Source organism: Coenobita brevimanus, chromosome 24 (assembly GCF_032717465.1).
Source record: "Coenobita brevimanus isolate Jiangsu-jjx chromosome 24, ASM3271746v2, whole genome shotgun sequence".
Lineage (NCBI taxonomy): Eukaryota > Metazoa > Arthropoda > Malacostraca > Decapoda > Coenobitidae > Coenobita > Coenobita brevimanus.
This window is the reverse complement of record NC_136977.1, coordinates 13,317,542-13,343,848: the sequence shown is the minus strand read 5'-3', so window position 1 is coordinate 13,343,848 and position 26,307 is coordinate 13,317,542. Positions and strand designations below refer to the sequence as shown.

General features: G+C 42.6%; 1 protein-coding gene and 1 non-coding gene across 3 annotated transcripts in view; both read left to right on the top strand.

The window, feature by feature from the left end:
* The first annotated feature begins 2,291 nt into the window (after positions 1-2,291).
* Positions 2,292-26,307, top strand: part of LOC145393491 (lysM and putative peptidoglycan-binding domain-containing protein 3-like) — a 125,970-nt gene continuing 101,954 nt past the window's right edge. For both annotated transcript variants that reach the window (XM_080267614.1, XM_080267613.1), the window contains exon 1: positions 2,292-2,397. In XM_080267614.1, the coding sequence (XP_080123740.1) occupies positions 2,345-2,397 (53 nt within the window). In that variant the 5' untranslated portion in view covers positions 2,292-2,344. The remainder of the gene's footprint in view (positions 2,398-26,307) is intronic.
* Positions 12,569-12,687, top strand: LOC145393556 (5S ribosomal RNA). The gene has a single exon (XR_013896199.1). It is a non-coding gene; the product is annotated as a 5S ribosomal RNA (ribosomal RNA).

Genomic DNA, 26,307 nt, shown 5'->3' with positions numbered 1-26,307 from the left:
CATTGATGAGAAATAGGGAGGTGAGTATGGAAGTTAAGAAGTCACTGCATGATAGTATTGTGATCCCTACCCTGACGTATGGAAGCGAGGCGTGGACCTTGCAGGAGGGGAACAAGTCAAGAGTGAGAGCAGTGGAAATGAGTTACTTGAGAGGTGCATGTGGAGTGACATGGAGGGACAGGTTGACGAATGAAGAAGTGAAGGAACGTTGTGGGGTGGATGTGGTTGAGAAGATTAAGAGAAATACACTGAGGTGGTTTGGACATGTGGAGAGAATGGAGAATGAACGACAGTCTAAGTGGGTGTATGTAGGTGAGGTGGAGGGAGGGAGAGGGAGGGGTAGACCGAGGATGAGGTGGAGGGATGGAGTTGAGAGATATATGAGGGGAGGGGGGTTTAGTTGGGGGGAGGGTAGTCAAATGGTGGGTGACAGAGCGACTTGGAGGCGATTTGTCTGCGGCCACCCTTTGCGGGATTAAGGCGTCGGGCTATAGATAGATAGACAGCTTAGTCTAATAAACCTTAAAAGTCCGTAGGAGAAAAGTCATTTTCAAATGTGTTACTACAGCACACCTTGGTAAAATCCACAATGTCAGATTTTGTTTAGAAGCAGCAGTCGTTCCCATGGTAATATGACATCATCACTTCGGCTCCATTAACCTCGAGATTTGTTCAGTCAGCGTAATACGATGTAGATTCCTATTCCTAATATCCCAGTAAGAGGACATTCCATTAATGTGATACAATAGGCGTTTTTAGTAGCACCTCGGAAAGTCAAAGGGGTTTAGGTTTCCGCTGTTGGAGTTTAGAAAACGCTATGCAATAGCACAGCCAGACGAACGAGCACTGTGAGCCTCGGAAGAATTGTCGTACATAGCCCGTCTGTAATGAAATGATATGACAACATTTTCATAATGACATTTTATGCTCCTGAGATAACCGTAGGAGCATTACTTACAATTTTCGTTCCATTCCGAAGCAGAAATTAAGGCTAGGATCAGAACCATTTACTCTCCTGCTGTTTTCAAGCAAGACCAACCTCGCAGTGGATTTGTAAACTTGTTTCAATGGCTGCAGTTCCTGCGGTAAGACATATGATAAACTCGAAAATTTAGGGATCCAAGCACCTTTCGTGGTTTGGAAATGCATCTGTATCCCTCAGAAAAACACATAACATGAAAATACTTATGACTGACTGAGATTTTACGTAAGAATTTTGTACTTTCGTTGGAACGAAGCCAAAAACACGTTGGCCATTTTGGGGCTGGAGGTGCGAGATGGTACATTTAAATTGATTTATTTTCGTAATAAAGTACATTGTTAGAATTCCTTAACGTCATAGAGTCATTAACATTATTTTTTGTTACCCATTATAATATAAAAAATTGAATGGTTATCTTCTGATACTGCTAATTAAACACAGTGCTAAACTCCCTAACTGGCTACATTCCGCTACACAACAGGCTGATTGGTATAGTTTGGGTATGCACCACTGCAGAGGCAAACTCCTCGGTGAGGAGTTTGACTTTCCAGCAGAGGAATCTCAAACCCCTTTGAATTTCCGATGTGCTACAAAAAACGCCTGTGTTTGATGCTGGTACCCCACAAGCTGCAGAAGGACCTCTAGTGGTCCCAATAGTATAACCAAGTCACAAGTCATACATCCACTTCTTTGGCCATGTTTTTATTTTATTTATTCATTTACTTTTTTAATTAGACAATTTCGTAGGGCTCAGCTTTCTTTGCATTTAGTTGTTTTTCCCCACAAAACTGAAAATCGCATTCACTTTGGCCTTTTTTTTCATTTAATTTTCTTGATTAGATGATTTCCTGGGTTCACCTTTCTTTGCATTTAGTTGTTTTTCCCCTTAAAGCTGAAAGATGGCATGTTTTGAGGAGCCTGTACTAACACATTTTCAAAAAGATAGTATTGAAAGGAACAAAAACATTAATTAAAACATATGTACTTATGTATATCAAGGTATTCTGGGTTCTCATACCAGTATACTGTATGATACCGTTGTACATGCAAAATCCTTGTTGTGGGAGTAAGCCGCACACTCATTAACTACATGCGCATGTAATCACTCACCACTTGGTCAAACAAACTTGTACGGACAACTTCCACGCAACCAATAAGCGACATAAGCAAGTTTCAAAGAATATAATCCGATACTCTATCATTCATATGAAAAACTCAATCAAATACTACATACCGTTTTCGATCTTCTTTTGTTTTGGTGATGGTTTTGTTTTGCTTTCGTCGTTTATAATTGTGTGTGAGTGGAGGTCCATGAGAAAGCTGAAATATCCAGTACCATCAAACAGGTGGTTATGATCCTGAATGATGAGCTTACCTTATAGGAACGGTCGAACAAGCACTGGCAGTTCGTACAGGTAAATGAAACTCCCTTGCACAAGCTCGTTGCACCTATCCCACGAGGAAATCTGGCAGTTTCTAATGTGAATTTAAGCCAGTTTGAGGTCGAATAACATAATGTAATGTTTAACTGCTAATTAGCTTATTAACGTGTCGCTTTGTATGTCAGTAGTACTGTTAAATACATTCAGCGTCACAAACAGTTGCACAGTTGGCTTCAGCGTGGTAGGTAAATTTCCAGTTTCGGACTCAAGGTTATTCTGATGTTTTCTTTAAACGTAACTGATCAGATGTAACTAACCTAACCTAACTAGACTAAACGAGTTGTGTGATTATCAGAGACTGCACTAACATCCCTCAGTATCGGGTTGATTTGGAGAAAGGTAGTGCTTTTTTGTTGGAGTATTTTCCAACACTGGCATAATTATGCAGTAGGTAGGTTATGTCACAGTGTGTAGCAGCTTTAGAGGGACTAGTAAAATTAATGCATTGTGTGAGTACTAATTCCCAAATACTTTTTGCTTGGGTTTTGATGGGATAATAATAAATATTCAGAAGAATAGAAGTCAAATATTTCAGAAAATTCAAGCAGCACCATATTTTTGAATTTGAAAATGGCTAAAATGTAGGAGAGAAGTAATGCAGTACTGTATTTTATCCTTTATAATTTAACTTGTCTCAGCAGGCAAAAGGACAGAGTTGCATATTTTGAAATTAGTGATATGCTCACATTATTCTTAATACCCACAGAGATTGGATTTTTTACATTCTTGTTTGCTGCTAAGTTCTAAGAAAGTTATTAAATATAAAAGCCTTTTAAATTAACATTACTGTTGTGGTACATGGTGACAATCTTCCTCTTTCTCTGCTCTCTGGCTTTGGCGCTCCTGTCATTCTCTAAATTAATCTGTGCTGTTTGCTTATCCCTTACTTCTACTGACCATGAATTATTCATCAACCATCTTACTTCTAAGATGGAACACATTCTATCCATTTCTCCTTTCTGTGATATCTCCATTATAGGAAATTTCAGTGTTCACCACCACCTTTGGCTCTCCTCTCCTTTCACTGATCCACCTGGTGAACAAGCCTACATCTTTTCTATCCTTAAGGCCGGTTCACACGAGCTGAATCGCGGCCGTTTTTTTCGCCAATTTGCGGGGAGAAAATGCCGATTTTTGGCATTTCTCCCGGAAAGGTGTTCACACGTACGGGGACTGCAGAGGCAGGAACGCGGCAACAGTGTTTACAAAGATGGACCACCGTACTCGTAGTAGGTGTGCAGCTCTTGTACTTTTCCAACTTCAAGATGAACCCTCATGGTCGCGATTTAGTTCCTGTGAGGAAGTCAGGTATAATTATTCCCTTGTACAAAGGAAAAGGGGAAAAAGAAGTCTGTGGTAATCATAGGGGCATTTGTCTTCTTAGTATAATAGGAAAAGTGTATGGTAGGATACTTATAGACAGAGTTAGAGAAAGAACAGAGAAATTAGTTGGAGAAGAACAGGGAGGCTTTAGGAAGGGAAGAGGTTGTGTAGATCAGATATTCATTCTTAGATCTTTAGTGGAAAAGTTTCTAGAGAAGGGAAAGAAGTTGTATGCGGCTTTCATGGATTTGGAGAAAGCATATGACAGGGTGGATAGACAAGGATTGTGGAAAGTGTTAAGAATATATGGAGTAGATGGGAAGTTGTTGAATGCTGTGAAGAGTATGTACGATGGTGTGAAGGCTGCAGTGTGTGTGGATGGTGAACTAAGTGAATTTTTCTCTTTGAAAGTTGATTTGAAACAGGGATGTGTCATGTCTCCATGGTTGTTCAATCTGTACATGGATGGGGTAATAAAAGAGGTACAAGGTAGGGTAGTGGATGTTGGAGTGGCCCTGGTGAGAGAGGATAGTGTTTGGAAACTCCCTGTACTGTTGTTTGCAGATGATACTGTGTTGTTGAGTGAAGACGAAGGGAAGCTGCAAGGCTTGGTGGATGAGTTTGAGAGAGTGTGTAAGAAACAGAACCTAAAGGTGAATGTAGGGAAGAGTAAAGTGATGGTCTTTGAGAGAGGTGAAGTTAGTGAATGTACAGCGAGGTTGGATGGTGAGGAATTGGAAAATGTGAGTACGTTTAAGTATTTGGGTAGTGTGATGAGTAAGGATGGATGTTTGGAGGGTGAAGTGCTTGAAAGGGTACAGCAGGGAAGAAAGGTTGCTGGTTCCTTGAAAGCAGTGATAAGAAACAGGGAAGTGAGCATGGAAGTGAGAAAGTTACTACATGACAGTATTGATACTAACTCTAACGTACGGAAGTGAAGCTTGGACATTGTTGGAAGGACTCAAGTCAAGAGTGAGAGCAGTGGAAATGAGTTATTTAAGAGGAGCCTGTGGAGTCACGTGGAGAGACAGGCTGACGAATGAGGATATAAAGGAGCGTTGTGGTGTGGATGTGGATGTGATAGGAAGCGTTATGAGGAACACACTGAGGTGGTTTGGCCATGTGGAGAGGATGGAGGGTGAAAGACTGACGAAGAGAGTGTATATGAGTGAGGTGGAGGGGGGAAGAGGGAGGGGGAGGCCGAGGATGAGATGGAGGGATGGGGTGGAGAGGTATATGAGAGAGGGGGGTGAGTTGGGAGCAGGGCAGTGAAATGGCGGGGGACAGGGCGACTTGGAGGCGATTTGTTTGTGGCCACCCCAAACGGGATTGAGGCGTCTGGCAATAGATAGATAGATAGAATGGGCCTTTACTGCCACTGAGCTTTCCGGTGGCTTCAGGGGCCGTATGCATAAATTTTCTTAAACATAAATCATGTACAAGATTCCTTTACCTTTAACGCATACTGAAATAATCATACTTTTATACTTGTGCTTATATCAGATACACCCAAACTGGAATGAACGCTAAAGTGAGATAATTTGTGGTAGTAGTGTAAACAAGATGTCGTATTCGTCTTCGTTCCCAGAGCTTTGCCTTGTTCGGTGCTTCCATTTAAATCGGCCCGGCTTCTTTCTCCCGATTCCGGCAAAAAAAGACCGACATGTCGGTCTCTCCATATCGGCGAAAAAAGCAGCCGGAATTTCTACCCGGAAGCAAATTCCGGCAAAAAATGACCGCGATTTTGCTCTTGTGAACCGGCCTTTAATGACCTAGAGCAGCTTGTACAGCACCCTACCCATATCCCTGACTGCCATGGAGAGAGTTCCAACATACTTGACCTCTTCCATACAACTAATCCTTGTGCTTGCACTGTTAATCTTTTCTCTCCGTTGGGCTCCTCCAGTCACAACCTTATCATCCTAACCTGTTCTGTCGCTCCAGTACGGCCTGTGGATCCTCTGAAGAAATGTCGGTTATGGCACTTTGGAGTTGCTGATTTGAAGGCCCTCAGGCAGTAGCCTACTTCTTTGATTTTCCCTGGAATGATTATTGCTTCCATGGCCGAGTGCCATCTGAGTGTGCCTTGCGCGTTACGGAGGTTATTCTCTCGGGCATGGAAGCATACATTCCTTTCTCATATCCTTTGAGTACTGCAAAGAAATACTTGGTTTAATCACACTTGTTCTAATGCTGTTCACAGCAAGGAGAAGGCCTGCAAAAGGTACCAGAGCCAACTCACTCCTGAATCTCATCTCTTTTATGTATTTGCCTGGAATTGTGCAAAATCTGTTCTTTGCTCTGCTAAAAATAATTTCATCCGTACTAAATGCTCTGAACTCTCCAACTCGAATTCTTCCCATTCCTTCTGGCACCTTACCAAAAACCTTTCTAACAACTTTACCTCATCATCCTTCCCTCCTCTTTTCCATCCTGATGGCTCTATAGCTATTTCTTCTATTGATAAAGCAGGACTCATCGCTCAGACTTTCTTCTCCAATTCCACCTTAGACGATTCTGTCACTGTCCCTCCATCACTTCTTCCCTCTGACTTCCTCATGGCTGACATTAAAGTTTTTCCATTTGTAGTATTTTCTGCCATCACTGATCTAAATACTAAGAAAGCATATGGGCCTGATGGGGTCCCTCCTGTTGGCCATAAGAACTGTGCTTCTGTGCTTACACCCTGCTTAGGTAAACTTTTTTGTCTTTGTCTGTCAACTTGTACCTTTCCTTCTTGCTGAAAGTTTGCTCTCATTCAGGCTATCCCAAAGAAAGATGACCATTCCCAACCCTCTGACTATCACCCAATAGCTTTAACATCCTGTATTTCAAAAGTTTTTGAGTCTGTTCTTAACAGAAAAATTTTAAATCATCTTTCCTGTCACAACGTTCTTTCTGATCGTCAGTATGGATTCCGCCAGGGACGCTGCACTGGCTATCTTCTCACCTACCTTGCTGACTCCTGGTCATCCTTCTTTTGGGACTTTGGCAAAAGCTTTGTCATTGCACTTGTCATCTCAAAGGCTTTTGATTGAGTCTTGCATAAATCATTAATTTCCAAACTGCTCTTTTACAGTTTCTATTCTGTCTGTACCTTTACCTCTAGCTTCCTTTTTGGTCATTCTCTAGCAGCTGCTGTAGATGGCCACCATACTTCTCCTAGAGCTATCAGTCTTGGTCTTCCTCAGGGCTCTGTCCTATCGCTAACTATCATTCTTTTGTTCATCAGTTACCTTCTAAGGTGTGCATCTGACCCTATCCACTCGTACACTGATGGCTCCACCCTTCATCTTTTCATTCACTTCCCACAACATCCATCTCAGCAGTTACTTCAACAAACAAGGGATGAGGCTATGGCATAGCTAATGTCTGACTGGGCTCATATCTCGGATTGGGGTAAAAGCAATCTTGTTTTTAATGCATGCAAAACTCAGTTCTTACATTTATCAACCTGACAAAATCTTCCACGGAGTACCCTCTAATTTTCAACAATATCCAGCTTAACCCCTACACCGCGGGCTTGTTTACCAATTACTTGCGTGTCCCGCGGGGTTATTTGGGCTCCGAGAGACTCTCAAAAAATATTTGCTAAAAATCAGTTATTAGTCCTAGAATAATAAAATTATATATGCTTATAGCACATACCTTCAGCTTTCTCCTGGAATGATTGTTGAGCCTTCGTCAGTTTCCGTAGGACTTGTGGAGACCTCTGAAGTAGGGTAACTAAGTCTCCACTTTACACTTCCCGACAACCCGTTATATGATTACCACAGCCAGATACAAACACTATAAACACTATTCTACCATTTTCAAGTAGTTTGGGATCCATACTAAAAAAAAAAACAGTGTGAAAGCAATGGAAATTACGAGCGCGTCTGATCGCCGCACTTGCGCTAGTTCGCTCTAGGCACTCTGTCATTTATTATTCATAAAACCCCTCACACTTTATATTTCTATTACTATATCACACTTATATATATCTGGAGTCTTTCTCCATAAGTTTCATTCAGTCGTATTATTTTATTGTCACTGAAGTCATTCTATTTTTCAGTCAGTAAAATACGTAGAGAGCCACGGATTCACTCTCACTGTTATAACATAAATTATTTGTACTCATATTCTTATATTACTAATTACTTACATTACTATTTACATTTTCTATTCTATTTTCAATATTTACCCTTCTATTTTACTTACAATATGTTATTCACTGTCACTTTCAGTAAGATGAAACTATAGTACACTGTTCAATCATATGAACTGAACATCCATTGCTTTCACCTGCTATTTACACATTATTTACACATTATTTACACATTATTTCCAAATAATTCTGCTTCCACACTTGCACTGTTAGAACTGCTTCTGGCTGTGATAATCGAAGAAGCAGGTTACACAGAGGGGAACCTGGCATTCAGCGCACTGCCAAGAGGTGCGTTTATGCTCAGGTGTGCGGCGTGTGGTATGCGCACATACCTGACACCTGCGAATCGCAGCCTTCCTTTTCCCTGTGGCAGGCATTAGCTCAAGTCTGTGCCGCTCCATATACGCCCTCTGCTCAAGTCGGTCGGGAAGTGTAACTGGATGGCGCCTTGGAGTTGCTGCTTGCACCTTACCATATTTTTCCAGCAGCTGCTGGACACAAGTCCTGGCGAACAACCTCAGGGAGAAGGACTTGGGTGGCTTTACCTTCATCTTGTACAGGATGAAGGCGTTCAGCATCGTCATATCTATGAGATGCAGAAAAACTTTCCTGTACCACCTAGTATTCTTCCTGAGGCAGTCGATCTCACCAATCATCATGTCGGACTTGTCCACCAGCCGCATGTTTATATTATAGTCCAACACAGCATCAGGTTTCATCACAGGTTCGCCTGTCCTACGGTCGACCTTCCCACTGTCTCTCATCTCCCCCTTATGTACGGTGGTGAGCATGTGCACGACTCTCTTGTCATGCCACCGTATTGCCAGCATCTTCTCAGACTTGCGTAGGTGCACGTCTCCTCGCTGCGAGTTTCCTGCCTCTGGGAATTTGGGGAAGTTGGCACGATTACTTTTGACAGTGCCGCAGGAGCCAATGCCGTGCTCAGAAAGGTATTTGGCAAGTTTCGGTGCTGTATAGTAGTTGTCTGTATACAGCACATGATTCCCACCAAAATACTTTTCTAGGAGCACTTTCACTACACAGCCTGAGAAGCCAAGGGGGTGTGTTTTATCGAGATCGACAGTGCTGGCTGAATATATGACAAAGTCAAGGATGTACCCCGTCTTACAGTCGCACAGTACAAAGAACTTAATTCCAAAGCGATGGCGTTTGCTTGGAATGTACTGGACAAACCGAAGACGTCCTCTGAACAGAACCAAGGACTCATCAATGACAACCTTCTGAAATGGGTGGAAGAATGACATGAACTTATCCTTCATTCTGTTCAGAATCTCCCGGATTTTCCAGAGTGGGTCGGTTTGGGAAGGTACATCATTATCGGCAAAGTGCAGGTTTCCCATGATGTTCCGGAAGCGATCTTTGGCCATGTACTTGTTGAAGGTCGGTGAGGGTAGTAAGGGGTCCATGGACCAGTATTCTTCCAACTCATGCTTCTTGGAGTGTGGCATAAGAAGCATGAGGGCAAAGAACACATACAGCTCCTGCACTCCCAGCATGGTCCACTGTTGCATCTTGGCTGCACCTGTACCACTAGCAGCACGTTGTGATTCGAACCTGTTAGTCTCATCACATATGTGCTGCATGACTTCGTCATCTAGGAAGGCCAAAAGGTAGTTGACACACTCAGCATTTTCGTCCATAGTGAAGGCAGGCTGAACTCCTGACGAGCTCTCATCAAAAACCAGGTTTTTGGGGACAAAATCTGACCCTTCCGTCCACGCGAAGGCGTCCAGGATTCCCTGGCGTGGCGGTGGAGGGATGGTGGTGGTGGTGGTGGTGGAGGTTGGCTGAGAGGGAGGCTTATCACGGTCAAGGTCACTCGCACTGACCCTAGGTTGCCGTACAGCACTAGCAGCCCTTACCCTACTAGCTACACTACTTCTCACTCTCTTAGATCTACCTCTACGGCCGGCCTTCACTGTTGATGCTGGTGGTGACTCCGACGACGAAGACTCCGGAGATAACTCAGCCGACGATGATGACGAGATGAGTAAAGCGGGGCTTGGGGAACGGGGAGGTGAATGATCTCGTGACTCATGGCGGGCTGGGTCACGTGGGGGCATTGTTCTGGGGCTAACACGCCGCCTTTTCACTCCCTTCCCAAATTCTTTTCCTTCCTGCACTAAAGGCTCCTTTCCCTTGGAGCTACACACAGATTCACTGGTAGGAGCACTTGTTGTCGCTGTTTCTGGCGCGATAAGTTCACCCGGCTCATCACACGATTCACCGGAATCGTCAAAATCGCTGTCCATTATTATCATTGACAATTCAGCAAGTTCTCGTGCCACTGCAGAGTCACTGAGGCCTTTCCTGCTTGCCTCAACACTTTTCTTGGGGGTAGAGGTCACGGGGCCCTTTGCAATGGGCGCAGAAGTGGCAGGAATGGCGGGGCGCGAGTGCGACATGTCTCTGCAGTGGAGGACAAGGAACTAAATGCCGCGGCTTATCTGAGAAGGGAAGGGTTGACAATGACACTTTAGGCTGACTGCTGCTAACTTACAGGCTAATTTTTTATAGGTAGAAAATCTCGGCAATAAATAAAGAAATAGGTACTTCCAGGTGAATGTAAATGTCAATTAGGATTCTCCCTTCCTTTCTGATATATATTTTTATTACAGACATCGATTACAAGGCATAAATCAAAGGGGAAATTACCGTGGTAATGTAGCGAATGAATGCACGTGAGGTTTTGTCAGGTGATAATTGGGCAATTTCAGGAGTATAACACTATCACTTACCTGTTTTTTTTTTGGTATATATTATTGGGTAAAAATATTGGGCATAGGGCTTATTTCAATGGATGAAATCTGTGGAAAAAGAAGAGGGAAATTTCCGTAGCGCAGCGCGGCTTGAGAGGTGAGAGGAGAGGGTAATGGAGGGCAAGTAGGGAGGGGAGTCAAGAAGGGGGTAAATTATCTGAGAAGGGAAGGGTTGACAATGACACTTTAGGCTTACTGCTGCTAACTTACATGCTAATTTTTTATAGGTAGAAAATCTCGGCAATAAATATAGAAATAGGTAGTTCCAGGTGACTGTAAATGTCAATTAGGATTCTCCCTTCCTTTCTGATATATATTTTTATTACAGACATCGATTACAAGGCATAAATCAAAGGGGAAATTACCGTGGTAATGTAGCGAATGAATGCACGTGAGGTGTTGTCAGGTGATAATTAGGCAATTTCTGGAGTATAACACTATCACTTACCTGTTTTTTTTTGGTATATATTATTGGGTAAAGATATAGGGCATAGGCCTTATTTCAATGGATGAAATCTGTGGAAAGAGAAGGGGGAAATTTCCGTAGCGCAGCGCGGCGTGGGAGGTGAGAGGAGAGGGTAATGGAGGGCAGGTAGGGAGGGGAGTCAGGAAGGGGTTAAAATAGCTAAAATGTCAACAATGGATGGGAGTACAGATGAGATTTGGAGTGCTGACTAGTGTTGGACATTGGCAATACTGATATATGATACAAGCCACCACTTGAGAGCCCGGGATAATTCAAAATAACACAGAATCACAAAAGTGACGCCCCGCGGTATGATCCATTGTAGCCGAGCGTCACGAAAGTGACGCCCCTCGGTTAAGGGGTTAATCCTGCATCATCTTTAACCATACCTGGGGTTTCATTCTCTCGGGATTTATCTTGGAAAGAACATACAGTATTACCATAAACATGGGTGAATTCAGGAGATTTGTGTGTGTGTGTGTGTGTGTGTGTGTGTGTGTGTGTGTGTGTGTGTATTTACCTATTTGTATTTACCTATTTGTAGTATACAGGAATTGAGCAATGCTCGTGTTGTCCTGTCTCCATATCCACATTTATCAAGTCTACCTTTACACGCATGAATGTTTTTCTCATGCACCACCTCTTTGTCTAAGTCGTTCCAAATATTTAAGTATTTACCTAATATACCTAATTGTGATATACACGGAATGTACTATGCTCGTGGGTTTCCGTCGCTGTTTCTCAATAAGTCGAATTTAACTTTAAACTCATTTAAGTTTTTAGACTGGATGATCTCTTTGTCCAGGCTATTCCATAAGTCTATACTTCTCTAAGGAAAGCTATATTTCTTGATATCCTTCAAGCAGCTTGACTTTTTCAATTTCATTCCATGTCCTCTTGTTCCTCTCTTATCCCATACAAACAGATCTTCTTTGTCAATTTTATCTACTCCCACCATGGTCCTGAACACCGCAATCATGTCTCCCCTCTTTCTCCTTTCCTCTGACGAATGCAAATCCAGTTTTTCCAGCCTCTCTCTGTATGACAGGTCTGTCAGACTGGGGACCATCTTGGTTGCTGTTCTTTGTATTCTCTCAATCTTGTTTACATCTTTCTTTTTGTGTGGGGACCACACTACCACTGCATATTCTAACCTGGGGCGGATCATGGCCACTATCAATTTTTTCATCATTTCCTCATCCATATAATGAAATGCTACTCTTATGTTAGTCAAGAGTTTATAAGTCTCTCCAACTATCTTGTTAATGTGCTTTTCTGGTGACAAACTATCTTGGACCAGCACTCCCAAATCTTTCTCTTCTCTCCTTTTTGTGATTAATTCATTACCCAAAAAATAATTCAGTGATGGTCTCCTGGTACTTTTACCCATTTCCAATATTTTACATTTCTTTACATTAAATTTCATTTGCCAACGGCCATACCACGTTGAGTACACCGCTTCCCGTCCGATCAGCGAAGTTAAGCAACGTTGGGTCTGGTTAGTACTTGGATGGGTGACCGCCTGGGAACACCAGATGCTGTTGGCATAACGTTCTCCCTACGTGTCAAGTGGGGTTGGTGGAGGATTAGTGCCCCTCCCTGTAAAAACAATAAACTCTAAGCCTTGGCCACCCCGTTTGGGATACATGGCGTCTGGCAATGAATGAATGAATGAAAATTTCATTTCCCACATCCGGCTCCAATTGTGTATCCTATCCAAATCCTCCTGCAGTATTTTACAATCCTCCTCAACCTCTATCTTCCTCAAGATCTTTACATCATCAGCAAACAGACTTGCATAACTGTTCACTCCATCTACCATATCATTTACGTAAATCAGGAACATTACTGGCGCCAACACTGAGCCTTGAGGGACTCCACTTGTTACTTCCCTCCATCCAGACATCTTTTCCTTTATTACTGTCCTCATTTGTCTGTCTCTCAAAAAGTCTCTCATCCATTCCAGAAGTTTCCCCTTTAGTCCTCCTATATATTCTAGTTTCCACATTAGTCTCTTATGAGGTACCTTGTCAAAGGCCTTCTCTAAGTCTAAGTACACACAATCCACCCAACCATCTCTCTCCTGTACCACATCAATCGCTCTTGAGTAAAAGCTCAACAAGTTAGAAACACATGACCTTCCACTTCTGAATCCAAACTGACATTCAGCCAAAATATTCATCTCTTCCAGATATTTTATCCATCTGTCTTTCAGGATTCTCTCACACAATTTTGCGACCATGCTGGTTAGAGACACTGGTCTATAATTCAGGGGTTCTTCCCTGTTTCCTCCCTTGTAAATTGGTACCACATTTGCCCTCTTCCATTCTTTTGGCACTTTCCCCTCTTCCAGTGAGCATACAATTAAGCTGTGAATTTTATCCGCCAGTTGTTCTCTGCATTCCTTCAGTACCCAATTAGAAATTCCATCAGGTCCTGGGGCTTTCCTTACATCTTGAGTTTCCAGTAATTTATACACTTCCTGTACCTCCACTTTTATATCTTTCATCACCAGAACATTTCTAATCACTCCCTCCCCTTCCACAAGCTCCTTTTCTTTAGTGTGTGTGTGTGTGCCAGTAATCTAGTTTTTAGTTCAATCCAAGATCTTCAGTATTGTGTGTGGGGCTTGTCCACTAGGGTATCGAATCATTGCAGTAAAAAATTTAAAATGCTTCCTATATAATTACAGGAAATATGGTAATGAGTGTCCGAATTTGTACTCAAACTTTGGTGAATTCGGACACACTGTATAAATTCGTACATAAATAGAAAATGATAAATAGATGATGATGATGAATAGAAAATGAATGCAGATGACTACCCTGGGTTCCCAGTTTAGTCTCGCCCATGTGTGGGGCCATTTTGGACATTTTGGGACTTTTTAAAAAAAATTTCTTCCAGTACCGTACAAAAATAATGTCACTCCCTGACTAAATAAACTAATGACTATGATGAAATATGAACACAATAGCAATTTAATTTTTTCTTTGGTTTAAATAAAACATTAGAACACATGTAGATAATATAAATCTAGCTACTGTACAAACCTTAGTTCTGGATATAGGCTACTTAACAGTCATTTCTGACTAATAACTTCTTCTTTTGGAGGACTAATGGAAAATTAGTTAAAGGTGATATTTATCATGATTATTTGGCTTTACCATTTTCTTGCTTGCTTTTTCACAATGCTAAGGACCTCGATCTCCACCAGTTCTTTTCTTACATGTTCGAGTCATTGGATGTCCCTGCTTAACCCCTTAAACGCGGCCGTGTACAGTCGTTCCCCCCGAGTGGCGGGGTTGTATCGCGGTCTGAGTACCTGTAGGAAAATATTTGCCAAAAATCAGAGATTAACCCTAGAACATTACTTGGTATGGCAGATAGTACTTACATTCAGCTTTCTCCAGAGACAGGTGTTGAGCCTTCGTGGACTACCCAAGGACTTGTGGAGACTTGCAAAGTTGGGTAACCAAATCTTCACTTTCACACCTCCAGCAACCCGGTTTCCCCTCTACCACAGCCTCATTCTGTCACAGTAAACTTTATACTACAACGTACAGGTAGTTAGGAATCCGTATTTGTACAATAAGCACTGAAAATAAGGCTAAAATCAACGGAGCGTACGGCCGACATGCACTGTGGCGGCGGTCTTCCTGTCACTCAACAAACATTTCCATTTTCACAGCTAAAAACATGTATACTACATTATTTTCAATCATATTACTTCCCAAAAGATCACCACGGCGCGCTTTTTATTCTGCCTTACGCCCGCCACTTTATTCTCGTTCCTGTCAGCCGCTTGCACTGACTGGGAAGAGCTAGAACTCGCCATAATGTCACTTTGAAAGCCTGCAGTAAACTGACGCTAAACAGGGGCAAATCGTGAGAAAAAAAGCTAGTGTTACAACTGGGGAAACAAGCCTTTCCTAGTAGCATAAACTGCTTGTGAAAGGAGAGCGCAGATTTACAGTTCTGAGCGCTCAGAGCGCTGCCATGTATCACAGCCAGGCTGGCCGGGCCGTGGTGGGGGGGGGACGGGGGGAAAACGCGATATTTGGCAACAACTGAGGTCAGTAATACAAAGGTAAAGTATGCTAGTTGTAGCTAGAGGGTGGTGGTACTGATAGACAATACCAGCTGGAGCCTGCTTGCCCACGGTTATTCAAAATTTACTAGAATCGCAAACGCGACGATCCGCCGTTATGTCCTTTTGGCTGAGCGTCGCAAATGAGACGATCCGCGTTTAAGGGGTTAAACAGGTACTGTAGTACCATAACGGCTCAAGAGTATACCCGTAAATGACACATATGAACCCAATTATACACAGTATCCACATCTGGCAAATTGTAGGCAATAATACGTTTTAAAAAAAGTTATTTTTTTCATTCATACTCCCCCTGTCCAAAATGACCCCAATGTCCTCATTGACTCTAGTTTGCATTAAAATTGTAAAAATTTCATTAATGCCCAATTAAGAGGTTAATTAAGAAGATAATGTCAATTACTTTGCACTTCACACTACTCATGAATGTACATCTGGGCACCAAAGACTTTCCAGCTTCATTTCATCAGCATTTCTGCCAAAGAAACTTTGCCATTGTTACGAATTTTATTCTTTTTATATATGTTTGCTTTTGCTCCCTGCGTGTCAGCAAGTGGGTTGGTGGAGGGTTAGTGCCCCTCCCCGTAAAACACATAACTCAAAGTCAAATGGCCACCCCTTGTGGGATTATGGCATCAGGCAGTATATGTTTGGTATGTGTCACATGATATACCAGTATTAAGGATCTTTATACACAAAATTACAGTAAAGAATTACAAACAGTTGAGCACAAACAGATTTCTAGTAAGTTTATTCATTAATTATTAATTAATTTAAATAACTTTTTATTACAATAATGTCTGAATTCGCCCTGAGTCCAAATTCACCCCAGTTTGCGGTACCTCATAAAATCTGCTTCCAAGAGATTATGTGTGCTAAGCAGACTCCGCACGTTCTTTACTGCAGCAAGGTTGTTGACTTTATACATAGGTTTTATTCGCCCTTGTGTAGAGTACAGCTCATGTGTGGGGAGGCTCCCCACAAACAGCTCTTCTCAACAAGGTGGAGTCAAGAGCTTTTTGTCTCATCAACTCTCCTCCTCATACTTGCTCCCTTCAGCCTCTGTATCCTAGCCATACTGTTGCATCTTTATCTTTTCTTTTACTACTTCAATGGTCACTGCTTGTCTGAACTGTCTGTTTGCATCCCTTCTCTACTATGGTGGGTGTGTAGCACCTGTCTAGCAACAAACTCATATCCCTTTTATGTCCAACTCTCTAATGCAAGAGTTAAACATTACTCTCAGTCCTTTCCACAGCAACACCACACAATCACACGCTGCCATCACAACAACAGACACCATACCCTCAAACAAACAACAAGCAAACACTCTCATCAATCACTTTTCATAAGTCAGCCATCTAACCCCCCATCCGGAAGACCGACGTATCATCAGACGTAAGAGACAGTTCCCCACAGACCCAGACTACCCACCTTTCACTTACAACCAGACGAAGCACATCATTAACAACCTCAAGCACTCATCTGCCTGTGGACCAGACAACATAAGCAACATTCACCTTAAACACCTAGGACCACAAGGCATACAAGCACTCACCAACATATCAAACCACAGCTACTCACACAACATAATACCCAACATCTGGAAGCATGGCAATATCATCACTATCCCTAAACCCAACAAAGACCCCACGTTACCCTCCTCACATCGCCCCATCACAGTCCTCTGAACCCCCTCTAAAGTCACAGAACGACTGATACTACAACTAGTCACACCTCACATTCCCCTAGCCCAGTCACAACATGGCTTTAGGCCACTACACTCCACAAACACCCTTCTTACAGACCTTACACAGAGAGTTTTCGATGGCATGAATTCAGCTAGGCCACCACACAGAACACTCCTAGTCACACTAGACATTAGCAAAGCTTTTGATGCCATCCCCTGCCACAACCTCACAAACAAAATACTTAACACAAACATGCACAATAACACAAAAAGATGGCTGGCAAACTACTTAGCAGGCAGATTTGCACACATACATTTGCCGGTCAGTCTTCTAACATCAGAAACTTCACAAGCGGCGTCCCCCAAGGATCAGTTTTGTCCCCTACACTCTTTAATCTATACATGCACGACGTACCCACACCCCACACACCACAGATACACATAGCTTCCTATGCAGATGATATAACACTTACATGTACACACCAAAATGCAAACACAGCTGCACACATCATTCAACCTTACCTCAACACACTACACGAATGGTTCACCACAAACAGGCTCAAAATAGCCCCAGCCAAATCTACAGTGCCTCTTCTCACAAACTGGACAGCAGAACACAGTCACATCCCACACCTTACCATAAACAACACTCCCTACCACACACACACACACACCCAAAATCCTTGGTGTAACATACAATACATCAATATCATTTAAACAACACATCACAAACATTAAAAATAAAATAACACCAAGACTCAGTGCTTTGAGGTCACTTGCCCATATAATATTCGGACACAACAAAGAAACTACCACCACAGTATACAAACAATACATACGTTCAGTGATGAATTATGCAAGCCCTGCTTGGGCTTCTAACCTGACCAAAACACACTACAACACTCTACAGACCATACAGAACAAGGCCCTAAAAATAATCACAGGCTGCACAGCTACTACACCCACAGACCACCTACATCAAGAAACCAAAGTCCTCAAAGTCAAGGATCACCTAGACATGAGAGGCATCCAGTTTCTTGCTGCAACCTCCGCAGACCCACAACATCCACTACAGTACATGGCAGCACATCCACCCACACCAAGGAACATCAAAACAACACCCAGCACACGATATCATACACAAATACTGTCATCTCTCCCCCCTCGCCCACCTCAGACCAGCTTCCAGAAGCATATCCACACTCAGATCACTCGCCGCTCCATTCAGTCACTTAAAGACAACACACAGCTGCATGCACGGCCTCCTGACGTCCACCCTTCTGAATCCTATCTTCCTCGTGAGGACAGGGTCCACCTGGCCAGGCTGAGATGTGGGCACCATCCAGCCCTCTTAAGCTACCAGAAGAGGCTGGATGACTCCGTCGCTGATGCCTGTCCGGGATGCAACACAGCACCCCATACTATTAAGCACATTATGGAAGACTGCATTGCACACAATCACCTACGCCAACAACACAACATACACTCTTTGAGAGCTCTGTGGGAAAGCTCTGTCTCGGCCATGGCCTTCCTAAGAGACTCGGGGCTGTTCGGCCAGACTGCCTAGGGAACAACTGCTACTAATACTCTCAGTCCTTCATGTATGCAACAGGTCAACTCAGGAACTGTCTCCTTCTGTCTGTATTTCCTGCTGCCTATGATCTCCAGTCTTTCAGATGCAGTTTGTCCAGCCATCTCGAAATGAACAGTTTTTGAATTTGGCTTTTATGTCTTGTTTTTGTTTTTTTTCTTAGAGGGAAGAATTTGTAGGCTTCTGGCCTTTGGCTCCTTCTTCCTTGCATTAAAAAAAATATATGTAGGCCTATATCATCATCCACTTACTTGATGTAGTGTTGCCTATTTCTTCCTTTATCTTTTTCATTCTTTTTCAGTGTCTGCCTTCCTTTCTCCCTGTTTCCCTCATCTTTCCTGTCACATTTTATTATATACAGTACTCTTCTTTCCATTCCAGGTGGCTTTACGTTGAGTGACAAGCCTAATGATTTCCTATAAGCCAGGAAACCATTTACAGCGCTTAGTGTTAACCATATAACCAACCCATATGTGTTCCCTACTTGTCAGCCAGTGGGTTGGCAGAGGGTTAGTGCCCTCCCTGTAAAACCACTAAATCAAAGACAAATAGCCACCCCTAGTGGGATTATGGTTTCTAGCTGTAGATAGACTGTTTGTGAAGTTGATCTGTCTATTTTACTTTGTTTATAGTACTGAATAGTATTTGTGTGTAAAAAGTTAAGGACAAACTGCATTAAGAGCATCTAGTACTGTAACAAATTATGAAAATTTTATTACAGGGATTATCTGTCATAATTGTTATCAAACTGTAATTCATTTGTGACACCCAGATTATGTGGAAATAACATTTTGGGGTGTATATTCATTTATGACTCCTAATTCTGTGAAAATAACATGTTACTGAAGAGCACAAAGGTTTGTTGATGTCTGTGATGACATCCTACAGAGGGCAGTGGGTTGATTCACAGCTGCAACTCACCCCAAATCGTTCCTATTAATTACTACAGCCAGTCACTATAAATGCGTAAGAGGTGGCCCATTGTGTTTGAATTAGTTACAGGTCTTCCTCGCTATCCGATTGGGTTACTTTCGTGAATAGGCAGTCGTAAATTGACCAATCGAAGCAACGTTGGGTCTAGTTAGTACTTGGATGGGTGACCGCCGGGGAACACCAGATGCTGTTGGCATCCCGACGTGTCAAGTGGGGTTGGTGGAGGATTAGTGCCCCTCCCTGTAAAACAATTAACTCTAAGCCATTGGCCACCCCGTCTGGGATACATGGCGTCTGGCAATGATGATGAATGATGTATACTGAACTTAAGGTTTAATGGGAAAAATAGGGATGCATTCTTAGACTCATATTTATGTGCCCTTAAACTTTACTGTACCACATATTTTATAAATAAATAATGTTTTATGTGCTGTACTTACGTACATTAGTAAGAGAGTAAAAAGAGAGTGGATGAGGAATTTGGAAGGAATTTGAGTGTAAAGTGGAGGGACTGTAAGAAAATGTTCTGGAAAGAGGTGAAAAGAGTAAGACAGGGTGGAAGTGAAGTTAGCAGGGGAGTGAAAGATAAAAATGGTAGATTACTAGTGGAGAAGGGAGAAAAAGTGAGCAGATGGAGAGAACACTTTAAGGAATTGTTGAACATAGAGGATGGAAGTAATGCAAGTATAAGTGGCTGGGGAATGGCTGGGAGAAAGAGGGAGGTGAGAAGACAGGAAGAAATCAGTTGGATAGAAGTTGTGGAAGCAATGAAGAAAGTTAAATTGGGGAAAGCCCCAGGAATTGATGGAGTGTGTGGTGAAATGCTGAAGCATGGGGGAGAGATAGTAGTAGAATGGATGTGGAAGATGTGCAGATTGGCCTGGGAGGAAGGTAGAGTCCCGGAGGATTGGAAGTCAGGTATAATTATTCCCTTGTACAAAGGAATTATTACCTTGTACATTGTGGTAGGTGGTGGCGACCATCATCCACTCACTTGATGTAGTGCTCCCTACTTCCTTAGCTTTTATCATTCTTTTTCTGTGCCTGCCCTCCTCTCTTTCTATTTCTCCTATCTTTCTTGTCACTTCTTATTCCTTTTCTTTCCTTTACAGGTGGCTTTACACTGAGTGACAGGCCAAATGGTTTCCTGTAAGCCAAGAAACCATTTACAACGCTGGGTGGTAGTAACCATATAACCAAACCATACGTGCTCCCTACGTGTCAACAAGTGGGTTGGTGGAGGGCTGGTGCCCCTCCCTGTAAAACAACTAACTCAGTGTCAAATGGCCACCCTTTACGGGATTATGGTGTCTGGCAATAGATAGATAGATAGACAAAGGAAAAGGGGAAAAAGAAGTGTGTGGTAATCATAGGGGCATTGTTTTCTTAGTGTAATAGGAAAAGTGTATGGTAGGATACTTATTGACAGAGTTAGAGAAAGAACAGAGAAATTAGTTGGAGAAGAACAGGGAGGCTTTAGGAAGGGAAGAGGTTGTGTTGATCAGATATTCTTAGGTCTTTAGTGGAAAAGTTTCTAGAGAAGGGAAAGAAGTTGTATGCGGCTTTCATGGATTTGGAGAAAGCATATGACAGGGTGGATAGACAAGGATTGTGGAAAGTATTAAGAATATATGGAGTAGATAGGAAGTTGTTGAATGCTGTGAAGAGTATGTATGATGGTGTGAAGGCTGCAGTGCGTGTGGATGGTGAACTAAGTGAAATTTTCTCTTTGAAAGTTGGGTTGAAACAGGGATATTTCATGTCTCCATGGTTGTTCAATCTGTACATTGATGGGGTAATAAAAGAGGTACAAGGTAGGGTAGTGGATGTTGGAGTGGCCCTGGTGAGAGAGGATAGTGTTTGGAAACTCCCTGTACTGTTGTTTGCAGATGATACTGTGGTGTTGAGTAAAGATGAAGGAGAGCTGCAAGGCTTGGTGGATGAGTTTGGGAGAGGGTGTAAGAAACGGAATCTAAAGGTGAATGTAGGGAAGAGTAAAGTGATGGTCTTTGAGAGAGATGAAGTCAGTGAATGTACAGCGAGGTTGGATGGTGAGGAATTGGAAAATGTGAGTACGTTTAAGTATTTGGGTAGTGTGATGAGTAAGGATGGAGGTTTGGAGGGTGAAGTGCTTGAAAGGGTACAGCAGGGAAGAAAGGTTGCTGGTTCTTTGAAAGCAGTGATAAGAAACAGGGAAGTGAGCATGGAAGTGAGAAAGTTACTACATGACAGTATTGATACTAACTCTAACGTACGGAAGTGAAGCTTGGATGTTGTTGGAAGGACACAAGTCAAGAGTGAGAGCATTGGAAATGAGTTATTTAAGAGGAGCCTGTGGAGTCACATGGAGAGACAGGCTGACGAATGAGGATATAAAGGAGCGTTGTGGTGTGGATGTGGATGTGATAGGAAGCGTTATGAGGAACACAGTGAGGTGGTTTGGCCATGTGGAGAGGATGGAGGGTGAAAGACTGACGAAGAGAGTTTATGTGAGTGAGGTGGAGGGGGGAAGAGGGAGGGGGAGGCTGAGGATGAGATGGTGGGATGGGGTGGAGAGGTATATGAGAGAGGGGGATGTGAGTTGGGAGCAGGGCAGTGAAATGGCAGGGGACAGGGCTACTTGGAGGCGATTTGTTTGCAGCCACCCCAAATGGGATTGAGGCGTCTGGCAATAGACAGATAAATAGATAGACTTACGTGTCACACAAACTCGTCCTGGCATCGTAAACACTCGTTCCTCACTCCCTCTTCACCCAAAACACTAAACAATCGACGGAAGGTTTGACAAGGGAGGCTATAAATAAAAGATGTTTTATGTGCTCTGCTTTAATGATAACAGTCGCAAAGCAATGAAAAAGACACATCCAACTTAGAATTTGAAACATTTGCATAAACTGTCTATCAATCTATAGCCCGACGCCCTAATCCCTCAAAGGGTGGCCGCAGACAAAACGCCTCCAAGTCGCTCTGTCACCCACCATTTGACTACCCTCCCCCCAACTCACCCCCCCCTCCCTCATATACCTCTCAACTCCATCCCTCCACCTCATCCTCGGTCTACCCCTCCCTCTCCCTCCCTCCACCTCACTTACATACACCCTCTTAGTCAGTCGTTCATTCTCCATTCTCTCCACATGTCCAAACCACCTCAGTGTATTTCTCCTAATCTTCTCAACCACATCCACATCCACCCCACAACGTTCCTTCACTTCTTCATTCGTCAACCTGTCCCTACGTGTCACTCCACATGCTCCTCTCAAGTAACTCATTTCCACTGCTCTCACTCTTGACTTGTTCCCCTCTTGCAAGGTCCACGCTTCACTTCCATACGTCAGGGTAGGGATCACAATACTATCATGCAGTGACTTCTTAACTTCCATACTCACCTCCCTATTTCTCATCAATGCTTTCAGTGAACCAACAACCTTCCTTCCTTGCTGTACCCTTTCACGCACTTCATCCCCCAAAGTTCCATCCTTACTCATCACACTACCCAAGTACTTGAATGCACTCATATTCTCTAAATCCTCACCATCCAACCTCACTGTACATTCTTTGACTTCATTCCTCTCAAACACAATAACTTTACTTTTGTTTACATTAACTTTCAGCGTCCTCCTCCTACACACTGTCCCAAATTCATTCACCAAACCTTGCAACTCCTCAACAATACTGTATCATCAGCAAACAGCAACAATGGAATCTTCCAAATCTCACCCTCATTTATTAGAGCCACCCCCACATCCACTGCCCTTCCTTGCTCCTCCTTCACAACCCCATCCATATATATATTAAACAGCCATGGAGACATGACACAACCCTGTTTCAGTCCCATATTGAGATCAAAGAACTCACTCAGCTCACCATCCACTCGCACCGTAGCCCTAGCTCCTTCGTGCATACTGTACTCTTCACAGCATTCAGCAATTTCCCCTCCATGCCATATATTCTTAATACCTTCCACATACCTTGCCTATCTATTTTGTCATAAGCTTTCTCCAAGTCCATGAAGGCAGTATACACTTTCTTTCCCTTCTCTAGATACTTCTTCACTAAACAGCTTAGAACAAATACAGGTAACTCGCACGGAACACGAGGGTTTCGTTCCTACCGTGCCGTGTTAGGTGCGAAATCGCGTATATTTAAACTACTCCGTATTTTGCTCCCTAGACCCCCCAAATGTGTTGTTTTGCTGTTATCTGTCACTAGAAAGCACTTTAAGTGGTTAGAAGGTTTATTTAATGTTATAACTCACAAATACAGTACTCCTGAGCAAAACTTCCACACACAAATACTGTACGTAAACACAAGGAAACATTCCGACGCCGATCATAGGTAATAAATTAGGTTAACTGGTACCAGTGCTTTAACTTACAAGTACATACCAGAACAGTACATATTTAACTTAGAAATGCAGTACTGTGATATCGAATGATTTCAGTACATAATCTGTTAGGAATGGCTGGAAAAAAAAAATGTTATGAATACATTTTCACCTTTTTGATATATGTTTATGGTAGTTTCGAGTTATTTTTTACGTTATCGTTGTGCCCATGCTTGGAAAAGGGAGCGAAAGAGTTGAATTTTCAGTCCTAAATGAGAAAACTGCACGTCCTCCAAGGCTAGACTCTGCCACGGAGAATAAAGTGGAGGGTCAGTCCGATTAGCAATAAGGAAGTTGTGTCACAACTTCCAGCTCCCACACCACGAGAATGGCTAAAAATAGAATCGTAATGCAGTTTCAGAACTAACAATAAGTCTAATTATTACGAATACAGATACAAAGCAGAAATAAATACGTTTACAGACAGGAAAACGTTTTCTTCCGTCATAACATGTTCATCTTTCTCAATCATTTTACGTTCATCTTTATCATTTTACCTTGTTATTTTCGCAATATATATTGCTGTCTCGTAAACAGGGTGGTTGTTTGTGTTTTGCAAGGGAGGAAAAAGGTTGTATTTTCTGTCTGGGTCGAGATAATGGGTGTAACTATGTGTGGTTAGGCATGGCCACGAGCGAAAAAATCGTACATCCACTCATCACGATAGCCGGTGGTGAACTGACAGTTACATTTTGAGTGACAGATGATACATGAGACGGTGAAGTCAAGGTCATGTCCCAGATTTTCGTTCACTTCCCGAAAGTTTTCACAGTTTTCTACAAGTTGCAAACCATTACAGCAAACCTGAGCAAATAGGTAAAGATACCAAGACAAAAATGTATTTTTCTCTTATTATAAGTCTTTAACGAACAAACAAACAAAAGGCAATATTCCGACGCCGATCATGGGTAATCATATAAATCAGGTTAACTGGTTACAAGGCTTTATTTAATGCTTTAATTGCTTACAAGTACATACCAGAACAGTAAATATTTAACTTACAAATACAGTACTGTAGAAAAGCAGTACAGTAAGAGTTTAACGAACAAACAAAAAAGGCAATATTCCGACGCCGATCATGGGTAATCATATAATTCGGGTTATCTGGTTACAAGGCTTTATTTAATGATTTAACTTTATTTAGGTGCTTACAAGTACAGTACATACGAGAACAGTAAATATTTAACTTACAAATACTGAACAGCACTGTGGAAAAAACGAACAAATAAAAAAGGCAATATTCTGACGCCTATCAGGTAAACTGGTTATAAGACTTTATTTCTTGCTTTAACGTTATTTAATAGTACTTTAAGTTGCACATAAACTTACCAGAACAGTACAGTACTGTAAATATTTAACTTACAAATACTGTGCTACTGTACTCGGGAATGTCTCACTCACTGAATAATTTCCCGCCTAGATCGTCACGTAATCAAAACAAACCGCGCGCTGCGGTGACGTTCGAGGATTTGATCTTTCAAAGGCCTCTCCTGCGTTAATTTGTAGTTTTCATAATGGTTCTTTAATCTTACGTTGTCTTATATGTATCCCAGCCCTTACCGTGTATAATTGCGAGCGCGTTCCGTGAGATCGTGTTCCGTGCGAGTTACCTGTATCTGATCTACACACCCTTTTCCCTTCCTAAATCCCCTTTGTTCTTCTCCAACTAGCTCCTGTGTCATATGCCTAACCCTATCAATGAGTATTCTACCATATATTTTACCAGTCACACTAAGAAGGCAAATACCCCTATGGTTACCACATACTTCTCTCTCCCCTTTTCTTTTGTATAAAGGAACAATTATACCTGATTTCCAGTCCTCTGGAACCCTTCCCTCTTCCCAAGTCGATCTACACAACTTCCATATCCACTCCACAACAATCACACCCCCATAGCTCAGCATTTCACCACACACTCCATCAATTCCTGGGTCCTTTCCCATCTTGATCTTCGTTGCTTCCACTACTTCCGGCCTACTGATCTCTTCCTCCCTCCTCTCATCTCTTCTCCCAGCCATTCCCCAGCCACTTATACTCGCATTGCTCTCATTCTATACATTCAACAAATCCTCAAAGTGCTCCTTCCATCTCCTCAATTTCTCTCTCTTCTCCATCAACAATCTATTATTCCTATCTTTCACTCCCCTACTGTTTCTCCGTTCACGCTGCCGTACTTTCTTTACCTCCTTCCAAGACAATTTCTTACTCTCCCTCCATTTCACACTCAGATTCCTCCCAAACTCTTCATCCACTTTCTTCTTACTCTCTTTCACCAGTCTGTTCACCTCCTTTCTCCTGCTCACATATACCTTTCTCTTCTCTCTCTCATCTTCTCCCCTACCTCTACTCGTTAACCATTCACTATATGCCTTCTTCTTTAGTTCCACAGCTCGTTTCACCTCATCATTCCACCATGCTGTCCGTTGCACACCCTTGCATCTCCTCGTCACTCCACAAACCACCT